General features: G+C 41.3%; 1 protein-coding gene across 2 annotated transcripts in view; it reads left to right on the top strand.

Annotated features, from left to right (window-relative positions):
* The first annotated feature begins 1,772 nt into the window (after window positions 1-1,772).
* The window catches only part of LOC108920593 (cyclin-dependent kinase-like 5), a 40,192-nt gene continuing 25,682 nt past the window's right edge, over window positions 1,773-16,282 (top strand). For both annotated transcript variants that reach the window (XM_018729470.2, XM_018729469.2), the window contains exons 1-2: window positions 1,773-1,985; window positions 5,708-5,742. In XM_018729470.2, coding sequence (XP_018584986.1) covers window positions 1,847-1,985; window positions 5,708-5,742 — 174 coding nt within the window. In that variant the 5' untranslated portion in view covers window positions 1,773-1,846. The remainder of the gene's footprint in view (window positions 1,986-5,707; window positions 5,743-16,282) is intronic.

Raw genomic sequence — 16,282 nt, 5'->3', positions numbered from 1 at the left:
TTGAGGTTCCACGAGGCTGTTAAACAGCTACTATTATCACTTACCGTCGGAGGCACCGGTCTAAGGACGCTTGTTGTGTTTTGGGCCACGCACGCAAAGTTTAGAAACGGTGTGTGATCCCCAGGCAAGAATGTGAACAAAGTGTATGTTGCTGGCTCCAGAGAGCTGAAAAAAAGCAGCGTACGGTGCCAAGCATCTTCAGTGCCCTTCTATGTAGGATGCTTACACTGTGAGAGATGGTGGATGGGGAATATGTTTGGATTACTTTTACGCTGAAAAATGTTGGACCACACATAGTTGGAAGTATAGGTAGAATGGGTTGAGCTTTCAAGAGTCAAGTTTGGAACAAAAGTCTTTTGAAGTGCGGTGGCACAGCGAGCAGCGCTGTTGTCTCACAGTGCCTGGCTGGTGCGAGAGGGCGTCGGTTCGATCCCTGCTCAGTCTGTGTAGAGCTTGCATCTTATCTGTGTGGGTTTCCTCTGGGTGCTCTGGTTTCCTCCCACAGTCCAAAGACATGCTGTTCAGGTTCCCCCTTAGTGTGTGAGTGACACAGAGTGTGTGTGTGTGTGTTCCACTGATGTATGGATGAGTGACCCAGTGTAAGTAGTGTATCTAGCAGTGTAAGTTGGTGTGGGCTGTTAACACTACATAGTGTTCATTGGAAGTTGCTTTGGTGAAAAGTGTCTGCTAAGTAAATACATGTGTTATGTACAGTGACATTGTCACTCTTGTTGAGTTGAGCTTTGCTCCATTTGCTTGGCAATGGAGCCAGACCGGTCAGTGAAAGTAGGGTTCTGTACCCCCCTTAAGCTCTACCTGTACCCTGTTTTGCTGTCAGCAGGACATGGCCTGCTTTTCACGAATGACTTTTGGGCTTCAAATCTGGAGTTGGTTTTTTGTGTTCTTTACAAGGCTACTCACTTCCATTAAATGAAAGACTGGCAGATATGTTTGCAGCACACAATCCATCAGTTTGACTCGGTACTGAGAACAGATTTGCAAAACATTCATCTGATTAAAAAGCCCAGTGATGACATACAAATTGGACTCTCTGGATAAGCTGTTACGGCAAGCGATTGAGCTCCAGTTCTGTGCATGCTGTAATGGTTTTTGCTGTACTACAAAGGTTGATGTTTTGGTACTGAAGCATATAAAACGTGCATACTATAAGATTTTGACATAGAGAAAAGCCTCTAAAATCTGTATATATCTAATGTTAAGGTCTAAAGATACACTACTCTACAAAATGCTGAAAACACAAGAGTGAATACTCTTGACTAGTGTTGGAGCTTATTAAGCATTTGGCAAACGCTGTCATACACCGTCCAAATCAGGTCATTGAATTATGCATTGCTTCAAAAACTGTTGTTTGGAACACTGGGACAATGAAGCCACAATAACATATTAAACTTCGCTGCTAGCTACAGCAGCAGAATGCCTGTGCTCTGGAAGAGGACTGATACCCAAACACATTCTCGCCAAGGACTTCCTGGCCACTGACAGAAACTGATACAAAATTCATTGTGAAAGGATGGAGAGAGGTAGAGGTGGAGACCAACTCTTCTCTCGCATGGTAAATTAGGCAGAAATTTCCATTACTCCCCAGAGAGCGAGATTACTTCCCAGCATCCTTGCTGTGTCCCATTGCCCCAGTCCTCTAACGCTGTTCTGTTTTCCGTGTCTTTGCAGGTGTGTGCGTGTGTTTGTGTGTGTGTGTGTGTGTGTGTGTGTGTGTGTGTGTGTGTGTGTGTGTATGTGTGTGTGTATGTGTGTGTGTATGGGTGCGTGGGTGGATGCGTGCGTGTGAGGGGAGCATGCTGTGTGCGCCGAGCGACCGGGCGGCCCCATGCCCTCAACTCGCCGGGACAGCCCTAGCTTCGCCCCGCTGACCACGTGCCTGCTGCTCTTTGTGTTTGTCTTCATGAAGATTCTCGACATCGGTGATGTGATGAATAAATTTGAAGTCCTTGGGATTGTAGGTGAAGGTGAGTTCAGAGGGTCAATGGTAATTTACAGCGGATTTTCATACTGCCGGGCCGATTTGGAGGTTCTCTATTTCTATCAGCCGTGGACGCAGGGATGTGAAGTAATATCCTGGACAATTGAAATAACACCAGTAAATCACCGTGCAATCTTTACATCATTTACATCATAGATAATATCAGCTTGCATCCTAGTCCCATCCTGGTATTTCCACCTCTTTATTTCCTTTAGAAATTAATACCTGTTCAGTTTGCTCCAGGCTGGGATTGAGTTTATCACTGAAGAAACGTTTGTTCGGAGTGGTGCTATTTTTATGCTCTTTTTTTAGGTCAACATCTGTGTTGCTCTAGTAAGGTGAAGTGGTAAAGATACGTCTTTATTTTAGTGAACATGGAGTAGAGCTGCTACCGTATCTATACTTCTGTACAAAGATTAGTGAGCAGAAAATTGTGTCAACGGAGTTAGAAAAAGCAAATCATCCTACAGGAGTTTAGGGAACTTGTGACAATCGTGAACTTTTTCCATGGTGCTTTTGGAGTCGTAAGGAGGTCCAACAGTGTACTGAGCTCTGACTCCTTGAGCGCAACACTGCTGCAGGAGGTCTTCTTTCACAAAACCAAACCTCCCTCTTCTCACCTCACATCATGAAGGTTCGTCAAGCCTGATCATGTGAACTAAAAAGCCTTAATGGCTTCCATGTGAAAATCCAGAAGAGATAAGGCTTTTAGCAATATATAGGTATGTTCCCCAAGGAGCTGTCTGTTTATTGTAAAATAGCAGGGTCAGCACTCAGAAAACCTGTAAGGGTCTTTTTTCATTTATTCTTGAATAAGACCAACCAGGATTTTGCAAAATTTTAATTTCCACATAGATTAAGCAATTAATCTAACTTTAGGAGTTGACCTAAATGACCTGCTTTGTATAGGGTGTTTATTGTTTTCTAAATTTCCCTGAAGTTGACAGCTGCTGAACACAACAGAAATTAATTTAGTTTGAGGACCTATGTGCTTAGTTAGTAGCACTGTGTGGCACAGTGGCGCAGTGGGTAAAGTCATTGCCTTCCTGATCTGATTGAAGGGTTTGGCGTTAAAGCCCAGGTGAGGGTAGGTGGGCTCTTGCTTGTTTCTCCCCATCTTTGTGACTTTCATGACAAAGGTGCTGACAAATCACTTCTGCTCCTTTCTTGCTTTGGAAACCATGCAAGTGGCTGATATGAGTCGCACTTGACTTGATGGCGCTTCCATCCATCCGTGACTAATCTGCCTGAACATTGCCAATAAGGTTCTCTCACATGTTCACATTCTCCATTAATACAATAAGCTTTCCAGATTTAGGAGAATTTATGTGGTTTCTTTTTTATTCGTTAAAAGTAACTTTTAATTTTTACCTGTTTTTTGAATTTATTAATTTGTTGGATTATTTATTTTTGTTTTGCCCTGTATTTTGGTTTATGTATATTTTTTTTTCCTGATCTATTCTAACCCTTTACGTGTTCTCTGCTGTGGAGGCATCTTTTTGTCATTCTGATGAATTTGCTTCTTTCCAAGGGATAAGGGACAATTTCTCAGCTCATTTGGGTAACTGACATTTTACACAAAATGGATTTTTCTGTTGTGCAGACATTCTGTTATTTTTAATGAACGTACCAATTGCAGAAAAAAAATGAAAACACCAACAGACTGTCAGTTGCTGGGCTGCTGAGTACTGACAGGATCGCATGGATGTAATGTGACGTTGAATCAACAAGGCCCTGGAGCTATTATGGCAGCTGGTACCACAAGGAATTCCTCCAACTCACCAGCCCGTTTAAGTTCCCTTGTGAACGTTGCTGTTGACACAAGACGCTTGCAACTCTTGTGGAACTCTCCAGACAGATTGTCTTTGGTTTGTTGGTGGTGCTACTTGGAATTATTGGGCCAGAAGCAGGTTTTATGGCTGTGTCCTCCTAGAAGATGTATGTTGTAATACAGCTCTGTCCAGACATGTGCATTCTAATCCTAGTGCATCATGTGTTAATGTTCTTTCTTTTGACCTTCAAATCAGCCCCTTTAAGATGCATTCAAGTTCAACCTCTACACATTTTTTGCCAGTTGTTAAATATCATGTTAAAGGAGCTCGCAGATAAAAGAAAACCAATTAGATGAATAGGACATGGCTTACATGCACAGAATACTGCACACTTCTAGGATGAAAGTGAATGTAAGCAGCTCCTAATGAATAATTGCACCGTATAGAATCAGAGGCCTGTGGTCACCGCCTACTGCATGTCTTCTGTGTCAGGGCGTGTCATTTCGCCCTCCCCAAGAGAAGAGAAGTGTCAGCAGCATGAGTAAAACGGCAGTTGACTTTGTAACTCCGTAGCGGAACAACACAATGGTCCCTCCTACTAACCCCTACATGGCTAATGCAGTTTTACAGCAAACAGTCATTGAATGTGTAAGCAGCTTTGGGCTGAGGGAAGTCAGTAAATCAGTGCTCCTTCCCTCTGCAATTATGTTTTGTTCATTTGTGTCTATTTAGATTGGTACAACACCTCATGCAATGTCAGCACTGATTTTTTTCTATGATGGCCATTGTTAACCAAATTTTAACCAGTAATTTTAGTCAGTAAGAGGAGAGGGCTTTCCTTCTCAGCTAGAAGACCCAACCAGCACAACCATACTTGCTTATTTGTACTGCATGAAGAGGGAGCAGGTTTTACCTTGGACTAAGACAGGGTAATTTTTAGATTTCCTAGAACCATATGTTATAAACTACAAAGAAAGTATCTGTAATAAATTATTTTGATGTAGTAGAATAAGGCATAGAAGCAACCTCTTTCTTCAACACGGCAAACAGTTAAATCCCGTTACGTAGATTAAATGAAAATAGGAGTTTACATTTTTATTTTGTCTTTGCCAGCAGTTATTATATTTCATGCACTTGGTATTCAGTTTAGCTTACACACACACACACACACACACACACACACACACACACACATAAATTGGCTGAGGCTGCTTGTCCCAGGTGGGGGTTGCAGTGAGCCAGGGCCTAACCTGGCAACACAGGGTGGAAGACTGGAGGGGGAGGGGACACACCCAGGATGGGATGCCAGTCCGTCACGGGGCACCCCATGTGGGACTCAAACCCCAGACCCGCCAGGGAGCAGGCACAGGCCACACCCGCTGCACCACCATGCCCCCCCAGTTTAACTTAGGGAAGTACTAAACATCTTCCTAATTTGTTTTATTTTTGCACTTGCATTTTTTTGTTAGGAAAATTCAAAACCGGCTCACACAGAAGCTCTTTGTTACGTTGAGGGATACCTGGCTAGTGACCATTGTGGACCATGAGGAGGTTTCCTGCTTGTTTTCAGTTACAGAAAATGAATGTATTGCTCAGGTTTCCTCCTGTCTAGTTGCTTGTGATGCTGCTTATAAGGACAAGTAGTCAGGAGCCAAAGACAAGGATGGTGCAGCATTCAGGGTATTCTGTACGTTTGACTGTACCAGGGAAAAAGCATAGGGACAAGCATTGAGGGATGCATGTAAGAAGACAGTTTGCCAAGCATCAGAATTTTTTACGTGTTGCATGTTTAGTGCTCTTTGAAGTGGAACCTCTCGATACCCTTTCATTCATACCTTTCTTATCACAAAGTAAAAGGTAAATAAAATGTTGCCTATCATATAGTCCTCTGTTACATAGTGACAAGGAGTTCCAACAGTTTTCTCTTTTTTTCCAGGAGCCTATGGAGTAGTCCTGAAGTGCAGGCACAAGGTAAGATAATGGTTTAATGCTTTACTTATAAGTACTTGGGTGGTCTGCAATTACTTGTAACATATGCTTCCTGTAGCCTCTGTCGCAAAACTGGCATATTGAAATTCTGCTAATCCTGTCAGCCAACAGGATTATAAGGGTTGGGTTGATGATTTTGGCTTCATGACGGCTCACTGAAGCAGTGTTTCACAGCGCTTTAATTCTTGCAAAGAATTATGGAGAATTATGCATCTTCAGTTGAATTACCGTGAATTAGACTTCAAATTACAAATATATTTGGCTTTAATGATTAGACATTACATGGCCAGCAATTCGTTTGTATGTATATGGGAAAATTACAAAAGGTGCGTGACACTTTACATTTGTAAAACAGAATCAGGAAAAATGCTAGTGGGCATACATTCTGGTACATTCTGTGATTTGGAACGGCTGTAAAGTATTTTTTTTTATATTTGGTCATGCTGATGGATCATTATTCCTGAGTTTCTAACGTGAAGCTCTCACTATGATTACTTTCTCACTGTAGACCTGTATTACGCTGTAAATTTCATGTGTTGTGGAGGTGGCTTCCTCTGCTCGTATCTAATGGGCCTTCGACCAGCAGTCCATAGATGGTTGTATGTGAAAAAGTGCTCAGATAGCACTGGTGGCTTTGGATCACAGATCTGTACAGTTTTAATGTCACTATTTCAGGTCACTTGTAAAAGGAAATATAGAACGGGAATTGGAGAAGCAAAAGGTTTGACCAGATTAGTCAAATATTTCTATCCCAAGTATTTAGTTTTTCACTCTGAAGTGCATATTGCTGCAAATGCATACAGTAAACAGATTCTGACATGATTTTGTCTTTACAAGCACCCATGAAAGATGTTCATGATGCAAATGCATGAATAAATAAGTTAAAATTCTTAGGGCACAGTCCGTGTTACCACCATGAAGTGAGCAGAACGACACTTGGATGTAGGAATAAATTAAGGCTATGAAATATTTGGCAGTAATACGTGTTTTTGCTTTTGTTCAGAAATTCCCAGATGGACTCTAAAGCACTCAAGTAACTTGTTCAAACTTGTCAGTGAACTATCTAAAAGCTTAACTTTAAAGAAAGATGTACCTACTCAATATTTCATAGTTTGGTCTTTCTAAGTTGGTCAGTTTGAGGTTTACACTTCAGGAGCTTTGTATGATAGATTGCAGTTGCCTATGTATTTTATGATGTATTAAAAAAATAATAACTTAAGGGAAGTAAAGCACTTCCGCTTGATACCAGCTGTTTGCAGACCATTTCTCCAGCGCAGTTCTGCAGGTCTACATTGGAAGCTAGCCAGCTGTGGAGTAGCAATGTAATGGAGTGCTCACGTTTAAATGCTCATCAGTCCAAAAGCCATCTCTGGAAGCCCATCTCCATTGTGTAGAACTGTAATATTAGACTTTGTCCTGATTTACTTACGGGACAGAGTGGAATATACTTTTTACTAGCCTAATTTATATGATTTATATTATTTATAGAGACAAGGCATTCTCATTGACCGCAAGGGTCGGTTAAGGCTGTTTTTAGGCAAATCTTGCATTGAGAAAGTGATCAAACTTCCAAGGAAATGGGGTTATATTGAGAAGGGAGGTGGGGGGTGGGGTTGGAGACATAGGCTTCTCAGGCAATGCATGGGGAGTGCTGTTGGCAAGCCAGCAGTAGGCCTGAAAGAATACATTTATGTTTGTGTGAAAGCAATTCCCATTTCCTTCCCGCAGATGCTACGTAACAGTGCTAAGGGGATGGAACTGTATTGGCTACTTGATTGTAAACCTTGCACTCATGTAGGCTCATGCCGTGTACAAACACTCTGTGGATGAATATGTCTGAATAGGTACACTGTTGTGTGAGGTTTTATTTCAGGCTACCAAGTTTGGAGTATGTATGCTCAAATAGTTTTTAAATGTATTCCACTGCTTTTTTTTTTTTTAACTTGAGTTTTAAGGGAACGCCAGTGCAACTTGTATAACTTACCCAACGCTACACAAGAACCTAGCATGTCATACATACTGTATTTAATATTAGCACAGAATGTCTTTATTTTTGCTACATATTGTTTGGATTTTGCTTCCAAAAGCTCTATATGCGTTTCAAAGTTTGCTTGTGATACTTTCTTGGAGCAGTAGGAGAATGATCGTGTCCTGTTTGTGGGTGAGCGGCTTCCGTGCGGCTCCTGGTGACCTCTTGGTGCTCTTGGTGCTGGAGGCTGAAGAGCGAGCCATCTGTTCACGGCTCACTGTGGAGACACAGTGTTGGGAAACAAAAACTGGATGTAACAGGCTGAGTGCCGGATGCCCTGCCATACGCAGCCTTCCAGTCCCCCGAGATGCAGAGTTAAATTTGGACTGGGCTGTGGTCGGAACGGCCTTTGCCCTTTGATTAACCTTCCCTGCAAGCCAAAGGCCCTGGCTGCGATTGTCACTGGTTTCAGTGGTAACCCAGTGTTTGTACTGGCAAATGACCGCTTTAATTCGCTTGCCCTGTTGCTCTATTTACATACACATTTTGTCTACTACTTTGGAGAACCTCTGTTATTACAGAAGGTCACATGTTTCAACTTGCAGACACTAGATCACAGTTTTGTTTCACTAATTGTGGTTTTTATACAAAGGGTTCAGATCAGCTGCCATTAATGTAATATACAGTGTTGTCATTTAGTGGAAATATTTACACATTGTGCATTCTAATCAGGTTTAGAGTTCACTGCATTCGAGTGTTTGCTTTCAGTGTTAAATAAACAAATTCGTTCTTCATCTCTGACATAACTTTTAGTCCATTTTCATTGCGCTGAGAGCTCCCACTGAACAGAGTTGTCACTACATGAAAAAGAACCATGGATTCAGCACTTTTGAAAGATACTATATTAATGCACAACAATTACTAAAGAAAAGCAAGTATATTGTACCTTATTTTTTTCAACTTATTTCATGTTGACTTTCATCACAGTATGTTCAGTAGTTTTATCAGTTAGCAGGTCCTGATTTCTCCATGCATTCAGAGACAAAAAAGGTGGCAAAGGAAGGGAAACACCTGCTTAAGGTAACCGATGAACTTGCTAAGCCAAATCACAGTCTTGGAATCTTCTTACCTTCGAAATATACATGCTGTGAGCTGGTAGGTGGTCCAACCCAGGGCAGGGATGGAAGTGTCAAGATGGACAGCTCCCAGGGAACTGCCCCTGCCGTAACTGAACAATGATGGCCAGCTGCCGACACTTCAGGACTAGTTACAGGGACTACAAAGGCAGCTAGCCTGGAGGTCTTGGCAGTGATGTTTTGGAGGTGAACGGGTTGAAAGGATGGCATGGAGAAGGAGCGTTTGGGGGGTGGTGGGGGTTTCTTGTTGCCTTCTGTCTGCTTGGGCCTGTCTTGATTTTTTTTTTTCTTTTTTTTTGTCCCTCTGTCTCTTGCCTCAGTCCTGCCCTGTAGCTGCCTCTGTCCCACAACTGACCATAAAAAATATTTATATACTGTATATATTTCTGTATTCTGTGTTGCTGAAGGTTTAGGGAACCCTGTATGAACAGTAAGATTGGACATTAATCTGTAAAAATGCTACATTAAAGATTTATGGGTTACATTTAATTGGTTTTCTTTGTGAATGATTGTTGCAGATTCTTATATTTTCCAGTAGAAAAGAACTTCTCTTGATCCCATTTAGTAATTAATTCCATCCAGTTTTTCACAAATTTTGGCTAGTTTTCATACATTTTTTTTAGTTTGTCCATGAAACTTCTTCAGATGAAATCCTTTATTTCTCCCATGTATTGATTGTAGAATTTACTTGAAGTTTGCAATAGTACAATAATAATTTTAATATGGGGGCACGGTGGTGCAGCAGCTTTGGCTGGGACCTGCTCTGTGGTGGGGCTGTGATTTGAGTCCTGCTTGGGGTGCCTTGCGATGGACTGGCATCCCGTTCTGGGTGTGTCCCCTCCCCCTCCGGCCTTGCGCCCTGTGTTGCCGGGTTAGGCTCCGGTTTGCCGCGACCCCGCTCGGGACAAGTGGTTGTAGACATTGTGTGTGTACTTTTAATGCTTCATATACAGTGTATTCTACACTTCAGCAAAAAAAAAATCAGTGTTTTGCAGAAAACCTTGTATTTAAAACCTTTTCCTATATATATATATCTTTGTGGGCCTGTCAGATCAAGGGCAGTTTCTAGGTCAGGCACAGAAGTTACTGGCACTGGGTTAAGCTGGCTGAGGATTTAGCTGTTTGAGGGTTATAGTTTAATTTTCTTCTGTGGTGTCCAGTTAAGGGCTCCGTAGTTCAGCTGTTGACAAAAGCTCAGAAACTATGGTCTAATGAAGCCATTTCAATGTTTATATGAATATTCCTGTACAATTTCCTCTGGGATCAATAAAGTAATCTTTTTTTCTTGCTCTCTTTTTGTCCGTCCATCCTTCTTGTTTGCAGGTGTGAATTTAAACAGAGCCAAAAATAATGAAGCAAATGTTTGTCATTTGTCAGGCTTTTGTTGCCCCGTGTGTTGCTCACATAGAAGGCAAAGATAATGAAATTAGCCTTGCGCTAAGCTTAATAGTTTAAAAGGCAACTGAAGTATTGCAGCAATTACAATTGACTACTCTCCTACAACTGACTGGCATTTATGGGGCCATTTGTCAAACCAGAATACCAATACAATTTGTTGCCGGATTAATGGGGATCTGTGTGTCATCTGTTCTGATGGTGTAAAATACTAAATACAGAAAACAAAAAATCCCACATACTCAGTTGACTGCGTGGTGCTAATTAGAAGGTGGTCTGACACAATCCATGCTTGAAATTGTAATTATTATAGAGCGGTTGTTTGCAGGTGTTGTATGGAGACAGTACAGGCATAGTTTCGTTGTCATGTGATGATGATAACCATCTGCTGTGGAAAAAATATTTGCAGTTGATTTATTTCCATTTGTGCTTTAAATCATGCAAAAGAACTTAGATCAACATACTTTCAAAGTCCAAGGTACAATATTATACATTATATTATTGTATTATGTTGATTATACTGTAATAATGGGATAGAAGCAGCAAGAGCAGTTGTGGTGGCAGTGCCCACTAACAGTAGTGCACTAATAGAGCCTTTAAACTTTGTATGCCTTATGATACACTTATTTCAATAGCATATAAATATTTCATAATGTATGTAATTACCTTATATCCATGAACTGTACATATGACAACACAGATAAACCAGAAATCTTAATTTCACTGTAATTTCAGGAAAGGCAAGAATTCATATGACTGTGCTGGTAAGCCAGTCAGTGATTGCTCCTTTCAGCAAATTACGCTGCACATTTCTCAGAGATGTCTGACCTATGATAGCTGCATTTAAGCAAACTGAAATGCCTGGACTCTAACAAACTGACAAATAGTCCTGCACATGTAATTGGTGAAATTAGACAGAGTGGAAAATAGCATCTGTTCTCAGTTACAAGCCAGCAAATCAACAGAGGTGTGTGAGAGCCATGCAGTGATTTCTAGCACAGTGGAAGTAGATATTTTTTCTCGTAGTTTTAAAAAGATGGTTATCATGCAAACTGTTTCAGTAGTAGTTAAGCGGGCTTTGATACTTGTTGCCACAAAACTACCTTGACAGTGAATGAATAGCCACTCACTGAAGACATCACGGAGAAGTACACTTTAAGTCCTCCTTGCTTTTTCAAATCGAGGGATCTTAACTGTCTTCACATGTAAAAACCCTTCAGTGTTTTAAACAGAGGTGGTGTAAAAGCTCCTACACTAGTCTTACATGAGGACTAATAGGATTTGATAAAAGGGCCCACAGATGTGTGGGCTTGGAGCTTTTGCTTGCAAAACTGTCCATGCAGTGAGAGCGGCTTTGTTGCAGCCGTGCAGATGGGTGCCACAGATCAGAGAGTACCAGCCTCTGTGCCAAGGCTTGGTGACCTTGTAATGGGTATAATGCACCATTGTAGTGAAACACAAAGCAAGTGTCACAGCAGCATTTTGAGCCCTTCTGGTCAACAGGTCCTGTGTATTTGCTGTGGGCCGGCACATTTTTCCTTCTGTCAGTCTTCCACTTCACTTGGATGCTTGGGCTGTCGCTCATCTGCATTACTCACTGGGTTTGTGCAAGCACAGATCATTCAGTGTCCTTCATCCTGCAGTGCTGCATCTTGAGGCATGAAGATGAAATCAGTTTCAACTGCATTTGTTAATTTCAGTTCAATTCGATTTATATTTGTATGGCGAGAAACAACATGTTGACTCAGTGCATGCATAGTGCAACAAATGAGGGGTTGCTGCAGGTTATCCAGGGTATGCTGGCCTTTGGATGAGATGGTATGCTTATGATTACTACCCAAAGTGACAGACAGAAATCTAGAGAGCAACAGAAACAACCAGACAGATAGTCGGACAAACAACATCTTAGAAAAGAAAAAAAATTGTAGGAAGGTGATCAGGATTCGTCTGTTTTGAGTTTTATGCACCTACTCGTGCGATGAACATCCGTCGCTTTGGAGAAAAGTGTCTGCTAAATGAATAAATGTAAATGTAAATGTAGACAGCTGTGCTAACAGATGCATTTTAGAAATGCTGAAGAAAAGCTGTGGAAGAAGAAGTATAGTTAAGCCTACATTTGAACGCATTCACTTCAGGGCCAACGCTCATATTGGCTAGTAGATGGTTCCACTCTTCAGAAGCCCTGTGACTGCAGGTTTACTGCCAGTAGTTGGTGTATTTATTCTAGGCATCACAAGAAAGCCTTCCTTGCTTGTACATACTAATAAAAAGGGGCAAAACCCTTCAGAGCCTCATAAGAAAGCAGTAAGATTTTGAAGTCTGTCCTGAAGAGGGACCTGATAACTTGAAGAAGACGATCTTACACTCCAGCACTTGTTACAATCCTTGTTGCAGCATTCAGAATTTGTTATTGTAATATGGCAAGAGTAGTAATGTCACTCATTGAATGTAAAGTATTGAAATAATGTAATGTGCTGTACATAAATGCATGTATACTGCCTTTTTTTCTGTATTTCGAATAGAGAGAAACTGTCTCAATATCACATTATTCCCTAAGTTACAGAAAACATATACAAAATATATTCAAAATATTCACTAGGATTAAGTAAGGCATACTACAGGTACTAAAGATCCTAGTCAACATGTTGCCTTCAGTTCTACCTGATCCTGAAAAGTAAAAATCCTTAAAATTAACGGGTAATAACAATAAACTCCTATCTACCTCATTTACTCCTTACAAAAGGAGTTTGGGTTTGTACTTGCTTTAGAGAGAAGTAAATTTTATTTTTTGTCCAATTTTCCTCCTTGAGTACCAGTTTGTGGTAGCAGCTGTATCATTCGATCACATCAGTCAATAGTTTGGTGTGTCACTGGCATAGCAATGAAAATAAACCTAAGCCTTTGTAAAAATAAATCCTGGACTCAGTAAAAAATACTGAAGATTCGGTCCCAACATTGAACCCTGTAGAACTCCATATGTACTTAGACACATTGATGATGGAACACAGTTATCAGAAGTATGAACATTCTGATAACAATTATCTAAATAGCAGGCGAACCATTTAAGCACACCGCCAGGCACATCAGTGTATGACTCAAGCCTGGGTTGGAGTAGGTTAAGATCTATTGTTTCAGATGGAAAAATGAGGTTTACAAGCATTTAGTATAGAACTACCTCCCCACCCATCAAAGACATATCAGCATAGAATGAGCTTATCATCAACAACTCCATGAAGCAATTTCTTTCTTTTTTTTTTTTTTACCAAATAAAGAGACAATTTAGCCCATTTTGCCAGACTCCATCATGTATTAAGTTCAGAAATGAGACTGATCGGAGGAGAAACTATTGTAGGGGATTAGCCTCTATAACTCAGCCTAAAAAAATCAGTAATGCAAATTATCAACAGTGTCATTTCATTCTGACTTCCACATTTGAATTCGTCTCCAGGTAAAATAGGATTCATTGATTTATATTTAGACTAATCATTTAGGGTCTTTTTGAAAAATGGTTTTTCCACAAGAGAGGAGTGTGGTGGTGCAGCAGGTTTGGCTGGTGTCTGCTGTGTGGCGGGTCCAAGGTTTGAGCCCTGCTTGGGTTGCCGTGTGATAAACCGTCCAGGGTGTATCCCTTCAGCCTTGTGCTGTATTTGCAGGATAGGCTCCGGACAAGCGGTTGTTGACGTTGCGGGGCAATGTTTTTAGTACTGCGTAAGCATCAGTGTTTACTGCTTCACTAGCATGGCAGTGTGTGACCATCTTTCATGACCAGTGTTATTACTCTCTAGTGCTATTTCTTGAGTTCAACCAAACGCACTCTCAGCCAGAAGCCATTCTGGATGCTCCAGTCTCATGTCGTACAAATTAGTATGGTTCTACAACTTTAAAATTGGTTTCTGCATATTTAAAGTTTAAGAAACACACAAGAACAGAAATGTTTTCTTTTGTATGTTCAGAATATGTAGCTTTAAATTTATCTGTCCTTATTTCCTACTCAAGCTGTTTCTATCCAACACCTACCCAGTACTTTTTTTCTATATAATTTAAACATCATCATGCTATAACTTACAATGTTTAAGCAAAATGTTCAGTTTTTACCTGCTGAGGACATTGTAAAAGTGTAGGTAATTATGGTTTTCTTCTTTCTGTTTTTCCACATTAATATGAGAATGAAACAGTCCTCAGTGCATTTCTCTGTCTTCTACTTCAGTGAAAGTTCTGGGGGATCTGGAAGATATCCTGGAAGCTTAGGGTTGTAAGTGTGGCTGCACAGACACCTGAGATCATTTGTGGGTGTGATGTCACGATGGAAAAAAAAAAAAATCTGAAAACAGCACATGAATAAAAGTGTTTCTATCCTGCAGTTGAGATTATTTTGTCTTGCTAATACATTTTCTACATCTTTTTTTAATTGTTTATGAAAAAATGGTTAAAGGAAACAAGAAACATGCACAGACATGACCAAGCAAGTACAAGACTTTCCATGTCCTCCCCATGTCTGCGTGGGTTTTTTTCTGGCTGCTCTGGTTTCCACCTGGAGTCCAAAGACAAGCAGTTCAGGTGAATTGGTGTCACTAAGTGGCCCTTATTACTCGAACGGTGAGTGACTGTGTGCATGTGTGAGGGGCTACCCTGCAATGGCCTGGCATCCCGTTCAAGGTGTATCCCTGCCTCAGCCTTGCACCCAATGCTTGTGGCATAGGCTCCGGATCACGTGACCCTTCTCAAGACAAAGCATTTGTTGAAATTGGATGACTGGATGATGATGATGATGATGATGATTGGATGCATGCAATAAACCTTTAACTATAGATGTGGTTTTCAATGGGAGCATTGTTACTATGTGATTGAAATACTAATCTATGGCCAAAACTTCTGGGGACAGAAAAAGATGTAAACTTTTTTAAAGCAGCAGTTATTTTTATACACCGGAAACTGCAATTAGGCCAGGATAAAATGAGAGCTGAACACACAGTTGTGGTAAATGGGTCACCTTGGGTAGGAAGCTGGACTGCGGAGACCTATTTGGGGCGAAGGTAGCGCAGAGACGAGCTGCTCTGTAGGTCGGAGGGGATAACGCACAACCAGTGCCGGGAGTGCTCAGCTGGGAGATCTCGCCGGTACCCCATGGCCCTCGGCTGTTATTTCAGTCCCGAAAAATTTTTGCTTTACACAGAGGCTGCCACCTCACTTTAGTCCAGGAGATGCATTTACTTATTTTTTTTTTTAAATTTTTGTACGGAAGGAAACATATAGGATATTTCTCCGTGGGTGTGTTATTTTCATGATAATGGCAGAGGAAACGTTAGCTGTCTTAGCATTTAAAAATGATTATTTCCTGAACAGGGGTGCGGTGGCGCAGTGGGTTGGACCGCAGTCCTGCTCTCCGGTGGGTCTGGGGTTCGAGTCCCGCTTGGGGTGCCTTGCGGCGGACTGGCGTCCCGTCCTGGGTGTGTCCCCTTCCCCCTCCGGCCTTACGCCCTGTGTTGCCGGGTAGGCTCCGGTTCCCCGTGACCCCCTAAGGGACAAGCGGTTCTGAAAATGTGTGTGTGTGTGTATTTCCTGAACAATAGCATAGCAGATTGATGGTAGTAACATTTTTACAGTATATTGTTATTGGCACTGTTTTGGAGAGACGGGTTAATAGCAGTTATGTTATACTAGGCTGTATAAAATGACTTTCATAAATACATCTGGAATTCATTTGAAGTTTCAGTAATAGTACATCACGGTCTTTCAGACCTGCAAAGGAATATGAGCTGTGAGCAACAGATGTGCTTGTTGCCTGAACTTGCACCAAGTAAAGACACGCATTCTGCAGACACACTTCCTTCAGGCTTTCCTCATACAAGATCATGTCGAGGCTATTTGTGGAAATGAAGAATAATATTTAATGTGATATAATCGTTGTGTACGTCATAACAGCTTATCGGAATAGATGCTATAATTGAAGATATGCTCCTCTGTGTCTGGCAAGTCAAGCTCAGGCATGTAATACCGACTCAGGCACAGCTCCGACATAAAA

Source organism: Scleropages formosus, chromosome 14 (assembly GCF_900964775.1).
Source record: "Scleropages formosus chromosome 14, fSclFor1.1, whole genome shotgun sequence".
Taxonomy (NCBI): domain Eukaryota; kingdom Metazoa; phylum Chordata; class Actinopteri; order Osteoglossiformes; family Osteoglossidae; genus Scleropages; species Scleropages formosus.
This window is presented reverse-complemented; position numbering and strand designations above follow the sequence as displayed.